The sequence below is a fragment of the Micropterus dolomieu genome, unplaced genomic scaffold (genome assembly GCF_021292245.1).
Source record: "Micropterus dolomieu isolate WLL.071019.BEF.003 ecotype Adirondacks unplaced genomic scaffold, ASM2129224v1 contig_4922, whole genome shotgun sequence".
NCBI classification, from domain to species: Eukaryota; Metazoa; Chordata; class Actinopteri; order Centrarchiformes; family Centrarchidae; genus Micropterus; species Micropterus dolomieu.
Window position 1 is genome coordinate 1 of NW_025733911.1, and position 15,258 is coordinate 15,258.

Consider the following 15,258-nt stretch of genomic DNA (forward strand, 5'->3'; position numbering starts at 1 on the left):
CTCCAGCACCACTGTGAGGAATCTTGGAGTTATCTTTGATCAGGACATGTCGTTTAAGTCTCACATTAAGCAAATTTCAAGGACCGCCTTTTTCCACCTACGTAATATTGCGAAAATCAGGAACATCCTGTCTAAAAATGATGCAGAAAAACTAGTCCATGCATTTGTTACTTCTAGGCTGGATTACTGCAATTCCTTATTATCAGGCTGCTCGAAAAAGTCCGTTAAGACTCTTCAGCTGATCCAGAATGCTGCAGCACGTGTTCTGACAGGAACCAGGAAAAGAGATCATATTTCTCCTGTCTTAGCTTCTCTCCATTGGCTTCCAGTAAAATCCAGAATAGAATTTAAAATCATTCTTCTTACCTACAAAGCTCTTAATGGTCAGGCACCATCTTATCTTCAAGAGTTCATAGTACCTTACTACCCCACCAGAGCACTGCACTCCCAGAATGCACCTGTGGTTCCTAGAGTCTCCAAAAGTAGACTAGGAGCCAGAGCGTTCAGCTATCAAGCTCCTCTCCTGTGGAACCAGGTTCCAGTTTGGGTTCAGGAGGCAGACACCATCTCCACATTTAAGAGTAGGCTTAAGACTTTCCTCTTTGATAAAGCTTATAGTTAGGGCTGGCTCAGGTGAGTCCTGAACCATCCTTTAGTTATGCTGCTATAGGCCTAGACTGCCGGGGGATTTCCCATGATGCACTGAGCTCCTCTCTCCTCTACTTTCTCTCCCTCTGTATGCAACCTCATCCCATTATTGCATGTTACTAACACAACTTCTCCCCTTTCTGGTAGTCTTGTGCTTTCTCGTCCCTCTCCTCTCTCCTCCTCACTCCTCACATCACTTCCTGCAGGTTTTCTGGCTCTGGAGCTGTGGAGTCTGGATCTGTGGTTGCGGGTCACTTGCTCCCCCCGTGTTCCTGCTCGACACCCTCTGCTGCAACGACTATTGTTACTAGTCCTATTATTATTATTGTTATTATAATCATTAACATTACGATTATTATCATTAACACTACTATAAATATCTGTACCATTTTTCATTTAGTCTATAGCAACATCACCTTTACTGTCTGTACCTCTGTGTGGATATTGTGTAGGCTGCCTCCCTCCCCTCTCTCTCTATCTCTCTCTCTCTCTCTCTCTCTCTCAGCCGCCCACCCTGAGTCATGGTTCTGCTCGAGGTTTCTGCCTCTTAAAGGAAGTTTTTCCTTGCCTCTGTCGCCTAGTGCTGCTCTTGGTGGGAACTGTTGGGCTTCTGTAAATATCATCACAGAGTACGGTCTAGACCTGCTCTTTTATGAAAAGCGCTGTGAGATAACTGTTGTTGTGATTTGGCGCTATATAAATAAAATTGAATTGAATAGAATAGTTAGAATTTAGATTATCTGCTTACTCTCTTGAGATAATACAGAGACTCACTTGTGATACACCGAGAACATATCGGGAATTTGGAAGGACACACTGTGAAATGTTCTCAAGCTTTGTTGTAAGACTGTGTTACTTTGTATTACGTCAAGAGTATTCAATAAAGTTCCCTGATTGCCCTAATCAGGACACAGAGAGAAAGTCTGCTGTTTCATTATTCCTCCTCTCTTGTCTTGGGTAAGTCTCCACCACACTGCTTACACTAGTTCAGGGCCAAACCTCATTTACTGATCAATTTCATAATCTTGTGAGAAGCTATGTCTACTCCCTAGTGGGAGCAGGAAGGGTTATGGTAACACCTAGGGACAACTTCAATAGAACTATTCAGTGAACAGGTCCCTATCCTGACTGTATTCTAGAGGTGATCACAGCATGCTAAAAACAGAGGAGGAAAAGACAAAAATCATTACAATTTGCAGAGATGAAGAGAATAAACAACACACTTATTTTTGTGCAATATTCAGTTATAATTTACCAATTTTGCTGGAAAATGGGTTTTAAAAATATATTTGTTATTATTTGAAGAACAACAAAGTAATATGATGGAATAAGGGACACCGAATATCTGAGAAAATCTTAATATTGTTAAACATTTACATTATTGGTGTGCATTGTATAATGTTGTGATGTATATCCCTAACAGGCTGGAATACCTTCACAGTCCATGTCTAAATAATCCACCTATAATTATTATTATTTGACTTCCTGAGATTGGCCAATATGTTTTCCAGAGAGTTAAACACGTCACTTTTCTTTCTAAAAAAAAACATGAAATTTTTTTTCAAAATGTTGCTGCATAACAGGAATGACCCAACTTTGGTTATGATTAATTAGTCTGACAGTGTCTTGACTAAACAAACTAATGTAGCTTTAATCATTTATTATTAGACTTCTCTGTTCTCCTGTCAGATCCCATATGTGAATGCGCATCATGTGTTAACTTCTCTCTAACCCCCAGTGGCCCATCCATACCCCCAAAAAGCAGTCACCATAAGGGAAACTTCCATCATCCTATTGCACTCTTTTTCTTTTTTTTTGTGTTGTCCTTTTAAGACAGGCAATGTAAAATCAGCTGTCAAATGTCCAGTAGCCAAGACTAACAGTTTAAGCTGTATGTAGGAGATGTGGAGGCATCATGAACAAGAACTGATCACTGAAAGAAAGCTTGTGAAAAATATCCAAGTACCTTTCTCTCTCAACAGTCATATTCAAGTAAATAATCTCACACAGCACTGCAGACAGCAGCAATGTTACTCAAAATAGCGGTGTAGGGAATTACTTACAGTAATCTGGTAATACTATAAAGCGGCAATAACAGTCATAGGTGACGTTTTACGAGCTAAACAGCTACCATCAAATATAACCAAGGAATCTACCGCCAGCTAATGAAGTTTATGACAAGTCACATATTGTAAAACTTTGATTAATAGCCCGGGCTTTTATTTGCTAAACTCACTGAATTGACCCTGCCTATATTTGGGACAGGCGTCCATATGGGACAGGTCTTTAATTCCTCTCGCACAAAACTGAAATAGGGTACTATGAAATAGTTTATTTCAAACAGAATATTACTTGTATAAAAAATTATCCAATAATATCAAACACACGTCATTCATTTGATCTAGCTCTAACAGACAGCTTGTGCGCTTTTATTTTGAAGGCAACAAGGTAACGAGAACAGCAGCAGGGAGCAGGATGAGTGTGGCAGAAGTTAGCAGACAGAGCGATGGACTTCACATGACAGGATTCACATCTTGGATTGATTTTTATGAAAAGCTGTTTTGATTCTTGTGATCGGTGGACCCTTTCAGACTAAAGGAATGTAAATAATCAGGAACGGACACATTCCGACTTAACGAGCGCTAACGGGAGACCACACTTTCTTTTTCCTTTTCATCTGTTGTACCATGCAGGTTACACCGGTAAATCTATAAGAATTAGACTTTGGGGCTCGTTGTTTCCGTTTAATGAATTGTGGAGAACCGATAACCGATATAAGTATGTGTAGCATGTTCATACTGACATATTGATCATACGTTTAAACATTAATATTTGTATTAACAATCTAAGCAGCTTAGAAGCAAATAAAGCAGGCGACCCCGCGGGGTTTAAGAGGTTTTATACATCCAAAGAACTTCTATAAAAACCAGACAGGCGTTTAACGGGGACCTGCGTGTATTTGTCAAAATGCGTTCCCACACCAGGCCAGGAAACGAGGGAGGCGGCTATTTGGGACTCAGCTATTAAATTAAGTTTTACAGTAACCAAGTCACATCCAAAAAAAAAACTCATAACTAACATTATAGTGATGTGAAAGGGTTAATTGATTTGCTTCAAATTCTTCGTTTAAGATGTATAAAGTAATAATGATTCAAGGTCAAAATCTGGTGTTGCAAATTAACATAACCACATGTATGTATAAAAAAATGCTGAAGCATATTAAACCTTGTGTAGTATAATGTCACTAACAGGTAAATATGTATTTTAAGTGTTGTTGTAAATAAAACTGTTGTTGTCTTCCCATTTTTGGTTATCCAGGAGTGACACGCTGCCAAGATGACGACGACCGGCTCCGCCCACTTAGGGTTTCAGAATGGCTCTCTTTACTTTTCTTATTGTTGTGTCAGAAGCTGAAACAAAACCATCAAACAGCAGGGAAGCTCAATGAGACACAAATACAGAGAACTGCTGCTTCAAACATCACACTCCTCACACACACCTCAAATATGTCAACAAGAAGCTGTAAAACTTTTAGAAGCGGAGGTGACATTTTAACTTGTCCATATACAGCTCAATAACATTAACATATGTTTGGGAGGTTAAAGGTCACAAAAAACAAGCAGCAGACCTGTGGCCTGAACTACAAAGCGAGGTAACTGGCTTATCAAGGTAACTTCATGATGTCGGCTGTAACTTCCTGATTAACCCATACTACGAAAGGTGGATAGGTGTTATATGGGAGTATTTATGTTTCAATATTATTTGTGTGAACAGATCTGTGTATGTGTAATCTGTAAATATAAAACACTTTGCACAAACACAAAATGAAGACTTGTAAACTCACAAAAATATTTTGCAAATAGAAAACAGATCTGCAAATACACAAACAAATTCCACAAATAATAAAAATATCTGTGAATATATTTAATAGTTTACAAATAAATGAATCACATTTGTGAATATCTTGCTAACATTTACAACTTTCAAATAGGCATTTGTGAGTCCAGTCTTTATTTGTCGATCCCAGTTTTTCCACACACAAACAAACTTTCCGCTGATGGAAAGACATTTACATTTACTCATTTGCCAGACACTTTTATCCAAAGCGACTTACATTTGAGGAACAACATACAATCACTAAGAGAGCATAAAATACAGCACAAGATCTAAAACTGAGAATCCACATTAATAAAAGCAGCAATAAATGCTAGTAAGCGCTAATGGCATATATCACATTAATGGGGTAAATACCTAGGGAAAGAAGTTAGAGTTAACAAAAAGTGCAATCAATACAAGTTCATTGTAGGGGATAGAAGAACAGCACAGGAAGTGCATGTTAGATGTTAGCCTGTACCAGAAGCAGGGAGGCATATTGAGTGAGGTAGGGCCTGATTTTTCTGATGTTGTATAGAGCAAAGCGGCATGACCGAGAGACAGCAGCAACATGGTCTGAAAAGGACAGCTGGTCATCAGTCATGACACCAAAGTTTCTCACCACCTTGGAGAGATGGTTGAGCAGCCAATTTGTAGTTTGATGTTATGGTAGATAGATTGCTTGGCTGAAATGACCAAGAGTTCAGTCTTAGAGAGGTTTAGTTGAAGGTGGCGAGCCTTCATCCATGCAGGTATGTCGGAGAGACAGTCCGTGATCAGCGTGTGGTGTCCGAACGATAATGCTGCGATGATGTGTTGAGAAGAAATCCGCTTGACACTGTTCTTGATTATAAAAGTTTATTACATCAAAGAATTCAGCATCAATTACAAGCTCTGCAGCAGCTTGGAGAGTGACCCAGCCCGATGACCACTCTGTCTCTCTGTACATCGAACACAGCTTATATAGGACATGTTTAGGTCTCTGCTAAATACCATATAAGGGCAAAGTCCCTTCATAGACACTAATCTCTACTCCCCCTACCACTGGGTCAGAGGTCAAATTTCATAGGAGGGTTCACTCTTTGCACACCCATCAATCATTACTTCCCCTTAAGAGTTCACTGTTCCTCTCACCAGCTGCAGAGCATTATGTTAAACTGTAATGGTCAAATGCACATATGTTATACACCACAAGCGCCGAGACGGTGGGATCACCTGGCGGGAAGGATAGGTAGAGTGGCGTGTCGTCTGCGTAGCAGTGGTAAGAGAAGCCGTGCGAGCGAATGATCGGCCCCAGTGAGGTGGTGTAAATAGACAAGAGAAGGGGCCCTAGCACTGAGCATTGGGGCCCCCCTGTGGAGAGGCACTGGAAGGAGGATAATTGTCCTTGCCACAAAACATTGTAGGAACGCCCCGAGAGGTAGGATTCGAACCACAGGAGTGCTTTACTCGAGATGCCCATCGCTGAGAGAGCGGATAGCAGGATCCTGTGGTTGACTGTGTCAAAGGCAGCTGATAGGTCAAGCAGGATAAGAACTGAGGATTGGGCTGCAGCTTTAGCTGACCTTAGGGCTTCTGTTACAGACAGAAAAGCCGTTTCAGTAGAGTGGGCACTCTTAAAACCAGACTGATATGGATCTAGGAGGTCATTCCCTGAGAGGAATTCTGAGACCTGTTTGAATACTGCCCGTTCAATAGTTTTGGATAAAAAAGGTAGAAGAGACACTGGTCGATAGTTCTCAACTTGAGTTGGGTCAAGGTAGGGCTTTTTAAGCAAGGGTGTAACCCGAGCCCTTTTGAAAGTGGTCGGGAAGGTTCCTGAAGCCAGAGAAGTATTTATCACATGAATGATTGCCGGGACCGAGGTAGGAGATATGGCTTGGAGGAGATTCGTAGGAATCGGGTCCAGCGGGCATGTAGTGGGACGGCTATGGGTCAGTAGTTCTCATACTTCGTTTTCCGTGAGAGGAGTAAACGAGGAGAGTGAAGAGCAATTGTGACTGTGCCAGTGACTGCTACATGATAGTTTTTCATGTGCCGGGCTCACACAGCTGGAGCTGACCAGGGGAGGAATACAGGTGCTGGTCATTAGAATATCATCAAAAAGTTGAATTATTTCAGTAATTCCATTCAAAAAGTGAAACTTGGATATTATATTCATTCATTACACACAGACTGATATATTTCAAATGTTTATTTCATTTAATTTTGATGATTATAACTGACAACTAATGAAAACCCCAAAATCAGGATCTCAGAAAATTAGAATATTACTTAAGACCAATACAAAAAAAGGATTTTTAGAAATGTTGGCCAACTGAAAAGTATGAGCATGAGCATACTTCTTTTTGTCCACTTCTTGATGCTGGTGTTGACCACAGGACAGGAACTACCACCGATTTCCACTCGGCTTTTGGCCATACTAGGAAAAAAAGTATATGGTTAAATGCAAATTCAGTACAGTCCACTAACACACATCAAACATAGCTCACGCCAACATTCGGCTCATAGTCATGGTTTGCTTTTTGCTAAACACCATCATATACAGCCTGTGGCATTTTCAAACTGCTGACATTAGCCTAGCGGCTAGCGGACTTTCCCTGTGCTCATAGCATAATACATTGTTATATTATATAATTATACTATTTCTAACTCTCTGATTATTTGAATCGCTCCCTCTCCCGACACAATAACGCAGTTGATTTTCAGTCTGCATTCATTTGTTGAAACAGCAGCTGATATTGTCGCAATAGCAACAAGCTGGCACATTCTGGCATTTCGGAGGCCGTTTTACTTTGAAAGGTGGAAATGACGTCATCAGCGGACGTCAGCAGGCATCAATCATCACATGGTCACCGAAAGCAGCCTAATGTCACAAATCGATTTTCTTTCTATCGGCGGGAAGTTTATTTCAAAACTCTGTGTGCATACAGGCGGGACTCACAAATGCCTGTTTGAAAGGGACAAATGTTTGGAAGATATTCACAAAATATCTTCATACAAATATACAAACAAATTCCACAAATAATAAAAATATCTGTGAATATATTTAGTAGTTTACAAATAAATGAACCACATTTGTGAATATCTTTACAACTTTCAAATAGGCATTTGTGAGTCCAGTTTTAATTTACAAATATCTAGATAACAGTCTATATTTCCAATATAACATCAGCGGTCTAAAGTCTATTATAGTGTATGCTGTGTGACCATAAACTTAAGTTACCACAGTCACACAAAACTAGTTTAGCTGGATATCATGTACAATGTGTTTTAAAAAGGTAAATACACTGCAGGTGGGAGGAGCGTAGTGTGTGAAGAGTGAAGATCGGAGTTGCTCACAAGTGAAGAAGAAATGGTTCGCGTTTGTGCCGTTCCAAGTTGTGGCAACAGAATGCGAAAATACAAGAACTTACCTTTTTCCGGCAACAACTGAGTTCCCACGGGACTTCAGCGCGAGACTACAGCTAGCCGTCTAAAACAAAACACTATTTAGGTTAATTTAAACAATGGCTAAGTTGCTAAACGCATCTTATTGTCATGTAAGGGCCCTGTTCATGTTGGACAGACATTTTAATTGCATTTTGTGTCTGTTAAGAGGCACAAAGACACTCTTTATGTATATGCCCCCATAATTGCCGTTTTAGCTGAGTGGGTGCTCTGGGCATTAAGTTAGCTGTACTCTCTGAGACTACAGCGACAACACGGCAGCTAACGACATGCAGTCCACTAACACCATAAAACGACCGTCTCACAGCAAAACACAGGCTCCACGTAAAGATACAAAACAACAATATAGGTTTATGTGCTGAAGCCCATCAGAACAAACAGGTTCAGATGATGTCGAGTAAGAACAAAGTGAGCATTAGTAAAGCTGGAGAAACACAGAAAGTCACGTTAACTCGAGCAGTTGCTAATGTTATCCGGTGCAAAGTTAGATAACGTTAGCTTTCCACATTAGTTCACCAACTAACGCGACCCATGTTACTATCCTGTGCACCACTGTTGATTTAGCCTACAAGAATGGATGTAATGTAAAAAGAAAATGTGGAGCGATTTGTTTACTAACGTTAGCCTATAGTAATGTAGCCAGGAGCAGCCAGCTAACGCTACGGTAGCTCGGACCTGCTGCTTTGTAACGTTCCATGTAGGTTTATTGTGGTTTTACCGATATCCAGGTACACAGCTTCTCCACCTCTCAGTTGCTGTAACTAACGTGACCCACATAATATACAACACTGCAACAAAACGGTCACAACAACACAGAGGAAGAGCCATCCACTATCACTAGTTACAGTAAAGTTACTTACTGCGGTCTAACTGTTACAAAGTGTGACACAATCTTATAATATTCAGTCCAGCTCACCACCCGTTTCATTATCTTCCAATATATGTAGCTGTGTTGACATTGCTGAGCCTCCAGTGATAGATTCACAGAGAGTAAAGATAGTTACTGACAGCAGCGGGCGAGCTAACAATGTAGCACGTCAGTTAAATGCAGTAAATGTACCGTGATCGTGTAACGAGCATGGATTAGTTCCAGCTCTGTCTGTTCTCCCTGTCTGTCTATAGCCGCTGTCACTCTGCCTTTTTTCAGGAGTACTGTGCCAATATGCCGGTGTCTCGCTGCGCTGAATGAAAAGTACTGTGCCGGAGTTGATCTGCCTCTGAGACGGGAACCTTGAAGTAACAGAGCCTGAACATGTCTGAGTGAAAAGCTACAGCCTGCATGCTGGTGTTCCTGCGTTTATTGCAGGATTTCTGTCTGAAAGCGGTTGTGTTTCAGATTATGCTACGCGTACGAGCACACACCTGTTTGCAATCTTAGAACCGCACCGCTAGTGGCCGCTGGAAACTACATAATGGCCCTACATAAAGTAACGGGACAGTTTCTTAGATGTAGCCCAACATCTGTAGGTTATAATTGACTATTTAACGTGTCCAAAGAATATGGAGCCAGGATTTCCTAGATGTTTACAAGAAGAAAAATCGGAAATTCCCTGAAATTAAACTTTGGTGTTTTCTTCTGAATACACCCAATCCACGGCAAAGTCTCAAAGGTGCATGATAGTGATTGTGGGCTAAACTCACCCATTTTCTCACTGCTAAATTGTGAAGTCTAATATAATTTCCCACGGCATGCAGAATACACAGCAGACGTGTGTGTGTATGATGTTGCAACCTTGCAAAGTGAAGTTTCTCTCATGAATGTGTGACTGTAATGTCAGAATATTCAAGTTTTTTGGATTGATCTTGGAAGTTAAATTCTATCTCAGAATATTCCCCCTCTCCACTGGCTCCTTTTTTTCTATTACAATGGACTTTATGTGCAGTTGTACCTTTACAACTTAATCATATTACACATAAAAGAAGAGCCCATAAAATACCTAATAGAGATCTAATCTACAATACAAACACTGTGAAGATAATTAGGCTACAAATTTACTCCATATTTATTCAATGTGATGCCAACAAGCCTCCCTGGCTTTGTTGGCCACCACGATATTAGATATAGCCATTAACATGTCAAATGGTGCTTTCCATTTACATGTGAAGTCGGAATTTCCGAGTGTCATATTATGAAACATCAATTCTTCTGCGAACGCGCACAATCTCCAATTAAGTTAACACCAACTGAAGTAACCAACATCTGATCCACCGTCGTAGTACCGTTTAACTCCAGTGTCGGCGGTCAGAGTTTGTGACCCTGAGTTTGCCTGATAACCCCGAGTTAACTCTGAGTAGGTTGAACTCCCTTCGTAGTGCAGGCCACTGGAGGAGGACCAGCTGAGAAGTGAAACATGTGAGCGGCTCAGTGTGGCTTTGAATCCCTTCTGGAGGACAAATGTTTTTAAACATCTTTAAAAGAGCAACAGAGCTGAGACCAAGCGTCAGACTTCCAGTTTCATCCAAGACTGTATGGCTGCAGCCTGGATTCTCCCGTCTCATGCCCTCCTGCGTGGTGCCTTCCGCTAGTTTCTACACTTCAAAATAAAAACTCACATCTGGTTCGTTCTGTCTTCCTCTTACTTTGGTGTTTTTGAACTAAATAGTTACAGCAATCATGCGAATCGATAAAGTACTAAATAAAATCTCTGCTGCTTATCCTGTGTATGTGCCAACTAAACGACACACACACACACACGCACACAATAGAATAGAATAAGCAATTGTATTTGCAGCGATTTCCCCATTAAGTGTGGAAACGATATAGAGTATATAAATAAAAACGAGTTTTGGAGAGAGTATAACGTGTTTATTATTTTGTTCTTCATTATCACTGTCCTCCTTCATATTGGCGGAAATTGCTGCAGGGTGATCCAGGGTGGGGATCTTCAGAAGATATCCACTGCAGCTCACCTCTTCCAACGTACCCTGTGTTTTTAAGAAAAACAGAACAAAATCATACTCTTGATTGCTGTCATACAGTGTTTAGATTTTTTTTGTTTCAGACAGTCTTTTTTGTTAGCAACAAGCATGCTCAGCACAGTAAGCAGTGCCATACACATTTTTTTTTTTAAAGACACTGATGTATTCCTTAGGTAAAATCAAAGAAAGAAACCACTAAAGTCTGTTATCATAAATTGCTATAGGTAACAAGTTAGTGTTGAGCTAATATTCGCTAACAAACATTTAATTGAAACGCTGTAGCAGTTTAAAGTGTCGCAGGTTTCATCAAATGTTTCTGTTTCTTCTCTTGATTGAGACCGGATTGCAAACAACGCTTAGGTGCATACCGCCATCTACTGTACAAGAGTGTGTAACACACACATAATTCGCGATTTCCATTTTGACACTTGAAACACTGGAATAGCATTATCATTAGCACGACAGTCTTAATTTATCAGTTCAAAAACACCAAAGAACGAGGTTGAAATAGGGAACAAGATGCAAGCTTTTATTTTGAAATGTAGAAACCGGCGGAAGGCACAAGTCTGGGAGGGCATGAGACGAGAGGCTCCAGGCAGCAGCCACACCCATCTCATTTCATCGGTGAGGACACATAGGAAGTAGCTGAAACTGCAATTCATCGAGTGGCCACTTGAGGCTGGCTCCAAAAGGGAGTCAATCTCTATTAACCACCATGTTAAAAAGCCCAACTTTACAGCAGAATAAAACATGTTTACAGCCTGGTACACAAGATGGTTTTAGTGTATATTGCTAATTTTGTCCTTCGTGACAACTGTGAGGGGGTGAATTTTTTTTATAAAACTCACCTGTTTAATTATATTAAGCCTTAAAGTTCTGCATTATTAGGGGGGTGGCCGCTTTGAGTGACAGGCGCCTCTGGCCTAGTGGGATTCATAATTACTGCAGATCATATAAGGAGTTAATTCCAGCTGTTTACAAGGGGTTATTTCAACAATTTTTTCCAGCACTTACCCACAGGAGGATGTGCACACATTATTCTGTATTTAAAATAGACTTACATCAGAGCAGCAAACAAGTCACTCTTCAGAAACTTTGGGCTCTTTGTCGTAAAGTATAAGGTAGAAACAGTGGCAATTTTATCTGTAAAAAATTGGTGGGGCACCAATTATTTCAAAAGAAAGGCTATACCAGTACACCTACAATAGGCAGGTCTTTCCTGCTACTAATGTGTTTTTTTTAAACATTTCAACAGCATGGCTCCACAAAACACTTGTGTCTTGCTTAAACCAGGTGTTGTAAACAAAGGCCGACACAGCCGGGGAGAGAGAGAGACAGAAACCTATTCAACAAGTTACATTACGCCTGTCACAAACCTAAATTAAAAATGCATTAAAATGACACAACACAACCAAGCTCAGAAACCCACAGGACAATTAGCAAGCTAGTGATGGGAAATTTCACTCTTTTGAAAGACTCGAGTCACCAAATCTCGTTCATTAAAATGAACTAATCTTTTTTTGTGTCATTTTGCTCATTTTAACAAGGCTGGTTATTGCAGCGCTGCAGCCCTCTAGTGGGCGATTGTTAAAAAAACAGCGCAGTTCTGAAACACAGAAGGCTGTCTGGTTTGCTCTAATTGACAAAGTATAACGCACAAATTCACCTCTTGATCTTTCTCTATCATGGTTCTATAAAGCCCCATGGAGCCACAAACAAATTCAAACCAAAAAACACAGAAATATGTTGTCAATATTCAATTAAGCCACTACTTCGGCTAAATCTGTCCATTTTCACAATCTTTCCTGAGTTTACAACCAGACCAGCAATATATATAATTATAATTACTATCACTAAATCTCCAAAGTGCTCATTCATACAGCAGCCTAACGCCTATCCATGAGATTTACAAGGAATATATTGAAGTAATAAGCTTGACACACTAGATGAATAAAACACACTCCTAGATCACGTTTTCTTTAGCTTTTTGTTTCTCTGACAGTATAAGATCAAATAGTTCCGGGTCACACCTGAACTCCAGTGAAGTCGGCCAGTTTGTCCAGAGCGTCGGCCAGATTTTCCACCAAGACGGCCTTCATCCCCGCTCCCTCTGCTGCCTTCACACCTTCCTCATCTGCGTCCAACCACAGAGCCTGAAATCAGACCGACAGGCTGAGCGCGCTGTCCCGGACCAGGATTTACACTCGTGTGTGTGTGTGGGCGTGTCCTCGACCTGCTGCGATGTCACTCCCAGGTGCCGCAGAGCAGAGCTGAACGCGGAGGACTCGGGGACCCTGTGACCCGAGCGGCAGGACTGGAGGACCTGGTCAAAATGGCCGCCCAGCAGAGACAGAAGGCGGGCTGGACCGTCTCCAGCCGCGCTGTCATCTAGCCAGTGATTGGCCAGCACGGCCGTCAGTAACCCTGATGGGATGGAGGCGTAGAATCGGCCTTTGGTGATGTCATCGGGCGCCACAGCTGTGTGTGTTTCCCGTGCAGATGTGTTGATGCATAGTTACCACGGTGACGCAGACCGGCGGCTGCCTTCAGCACGGCTGGTTGGACGTCCATCATCGCCTCCCTGAGCTCCTCCAGCAGGCCTCTGACTGACCAATCGGACGGCAGAGTCACACCCCTGACCTGGGCCTCCTTCACACACTCCGCCTCAAAGGCTGCGATCATCTACACACACACACAGAGGATGGAGGAGGCAGTAAAGGGCCCATCCAAGGACTCTTCTTCACCTCCATGTTCAGTCACCTTCAGTAACAGCGAGGACAGAAGACATCAAATAAATCAAGAGATGATTTTGACCTCACCCACCTGAGACAGGGTCACCTCACCTCTCTCCGCCCGGCTCATGGCGCTGTCCCTTCGGGACGCCACGGCGGACAGAAAACCACTGAGAACCACAGAGAGACAAACAAGATGAAAGACGTGAAAAGAAGCGAGTCCACGTGAATGAGTCAGTAACATTAACACGAGTCTGTCTGGTGGCTTTAAAGGAGGTTAAACATGTGACAGATGCCACAGATCAGAGTTCGAGTGCTGTTTGTGTGGAGTAATGAAACCACAGGAGACTCAGCTCACACACACTGTGTCTTCACCAGCGCTGCACACTTATAATCTGCATCTAGTTCAGTCTGCAAATATAGTGAAGGCTGAGCCTGCACCTGATTGGGTGGCACAGCTGATACAGTATATGGCCAAAAGTAAATGGACAGTGAGTATTTTACTTACTCTCATCTTCATTCGCAGACACTTTTATCTAAAGCAGCTTTCATTTGGGGTTTCAGTGTCTTCCACATGTGGACGTCCGGGTCAATAGTGCTCCTTCAACTCTGTGTCCCTTTCCTGTTTCTACATGGCAGCGCCCCCGTGCACAAAGCAGCTCCAGAAAGAAACTGTTTGCTTGATTAAAGGATAGAACATTAAATTTATGGAGCAGATTAACAATTATTAACAACTTTGCAGCCATCTGTGTAAACCAGATTCTACAGTACTGTTGCAGATGTACATCTCAAATTAAAATGGATGGAAGCTGCCAAAAAGAAATTTACTCCCACATTTTTTATGAGCCATCAGGGGGAAGTTTTACAGCATTACTGAGGACTGAACTGTTAAAGTCCAGAAGGAAGCTGGTGACTGTTACTAGTTTGGTAGATGTGAATGGTGCTACATATTTAACCATTTAAGACAGAAGGCAGAGCTTAAAATAAGTGAACTGTGATCCCTGTAACACAAAAACAATGTGACTGATTCATCTTTGGCAGGGACCTATTAATCATGGGGGTTCAGCTGTCCATTTACTTTTGGCCATGTAGAACCTGCTGTCTGATCTTGTTTGCAGTTGCACAATGTGTTACAGAGTAACAGCAGTGTTCTTCTTTTAATAAGATTCATCAAACCTCTGCCACACCGACACACTCCAGGCACATTTCTTTCCTGCTTGGACAGATTATTTAACAGGTTTTAGAGATTGTAACGCAGGATGCACCGCATTTTACCTAAAACACCGAGTCATATTGCGTAATTTTTTACAGTGCAGAGATGTTGTCTTACCCAGGCAGGTGATGCAACTCCTCCAACCTGCGGAAAACATCACGAGGGCTGGAAGAGACAGCAACTCCCCAGAAGTTGAACAAGACGGCTTTCCTCTCAGCCATCTCCTCTGAGCCTGAGTGAAAGGAGCTTTAATGTTTCTGTCTCTGTCGTCCAGCAGGAATGTGTTTTCTCTGCTGCTGCTGCAGGAAGGCTCTGCTCACGCAACAGGGGAAACTTTGCCCTTTGCACGGACTAACAGAAGCTCCGCCCACTTATCCTGCAAGTTCAGGCTCGACTGGGAGAAGGGTCAAAGTGAAACTTCTC

The 15,258-nt window shown here is 41.8% G+C and overlaps 1 protein-coding gene across 3 annotated transcripts; it reads right to left on the bottom strand.

Annotated features, from left to right (window-relative positions):
- Positions 1 to 10,608: 10,608 nt before the first annotated feature.
- Positions 10,609 to 15,189, bottom strand: LOC123964716 (bifunctional epoxide hydrolase 2-like). Of its 3 annotated transcripts, none has more exons than XM_046041526.1 (6): positions 14,953 to 15,189; positions 13,714 to 13,792; positions 13,410 to 13,572; positions 13,124 to 13,314; positions 12,921 to 13,043; positions 10,609 to 10,896 (listed from the first exon to the last, which is right to left on the bottom strand). In XM_046041526.1, exons 1-6 carry the CDS (start codon positions 15,054 to 15,056, stop codon positions 10,624 to 10,626), a joined length of 933 nt encoding a protein of 310 aa, XP_045897482.1. In that variant the 5' UTR covers positions 15,057 to 15,189; the 3' UTR covers positions 10,609 to 10,623. The 3 variants fall into 3 exon arrangements, with proteins under 3 accessions (XP_045897482.1, XP_045897484.1, XP_045897483.1); XM_046041528.1 differs by having other exon boundaries at positions 13,410 to 13,650; positions 13,734 to 13,792; positions 14,953 to 15,034; XM_046041527.1 differs by lacking the exon at positions 13,714 to 13,792 and having other exon boundaries at positions 13,410 to 13,650; positions 14,953 to 15,180.
- Between the last annotated feature and the right edge of the window lie 69 nt (positions 15,190 to 15,258).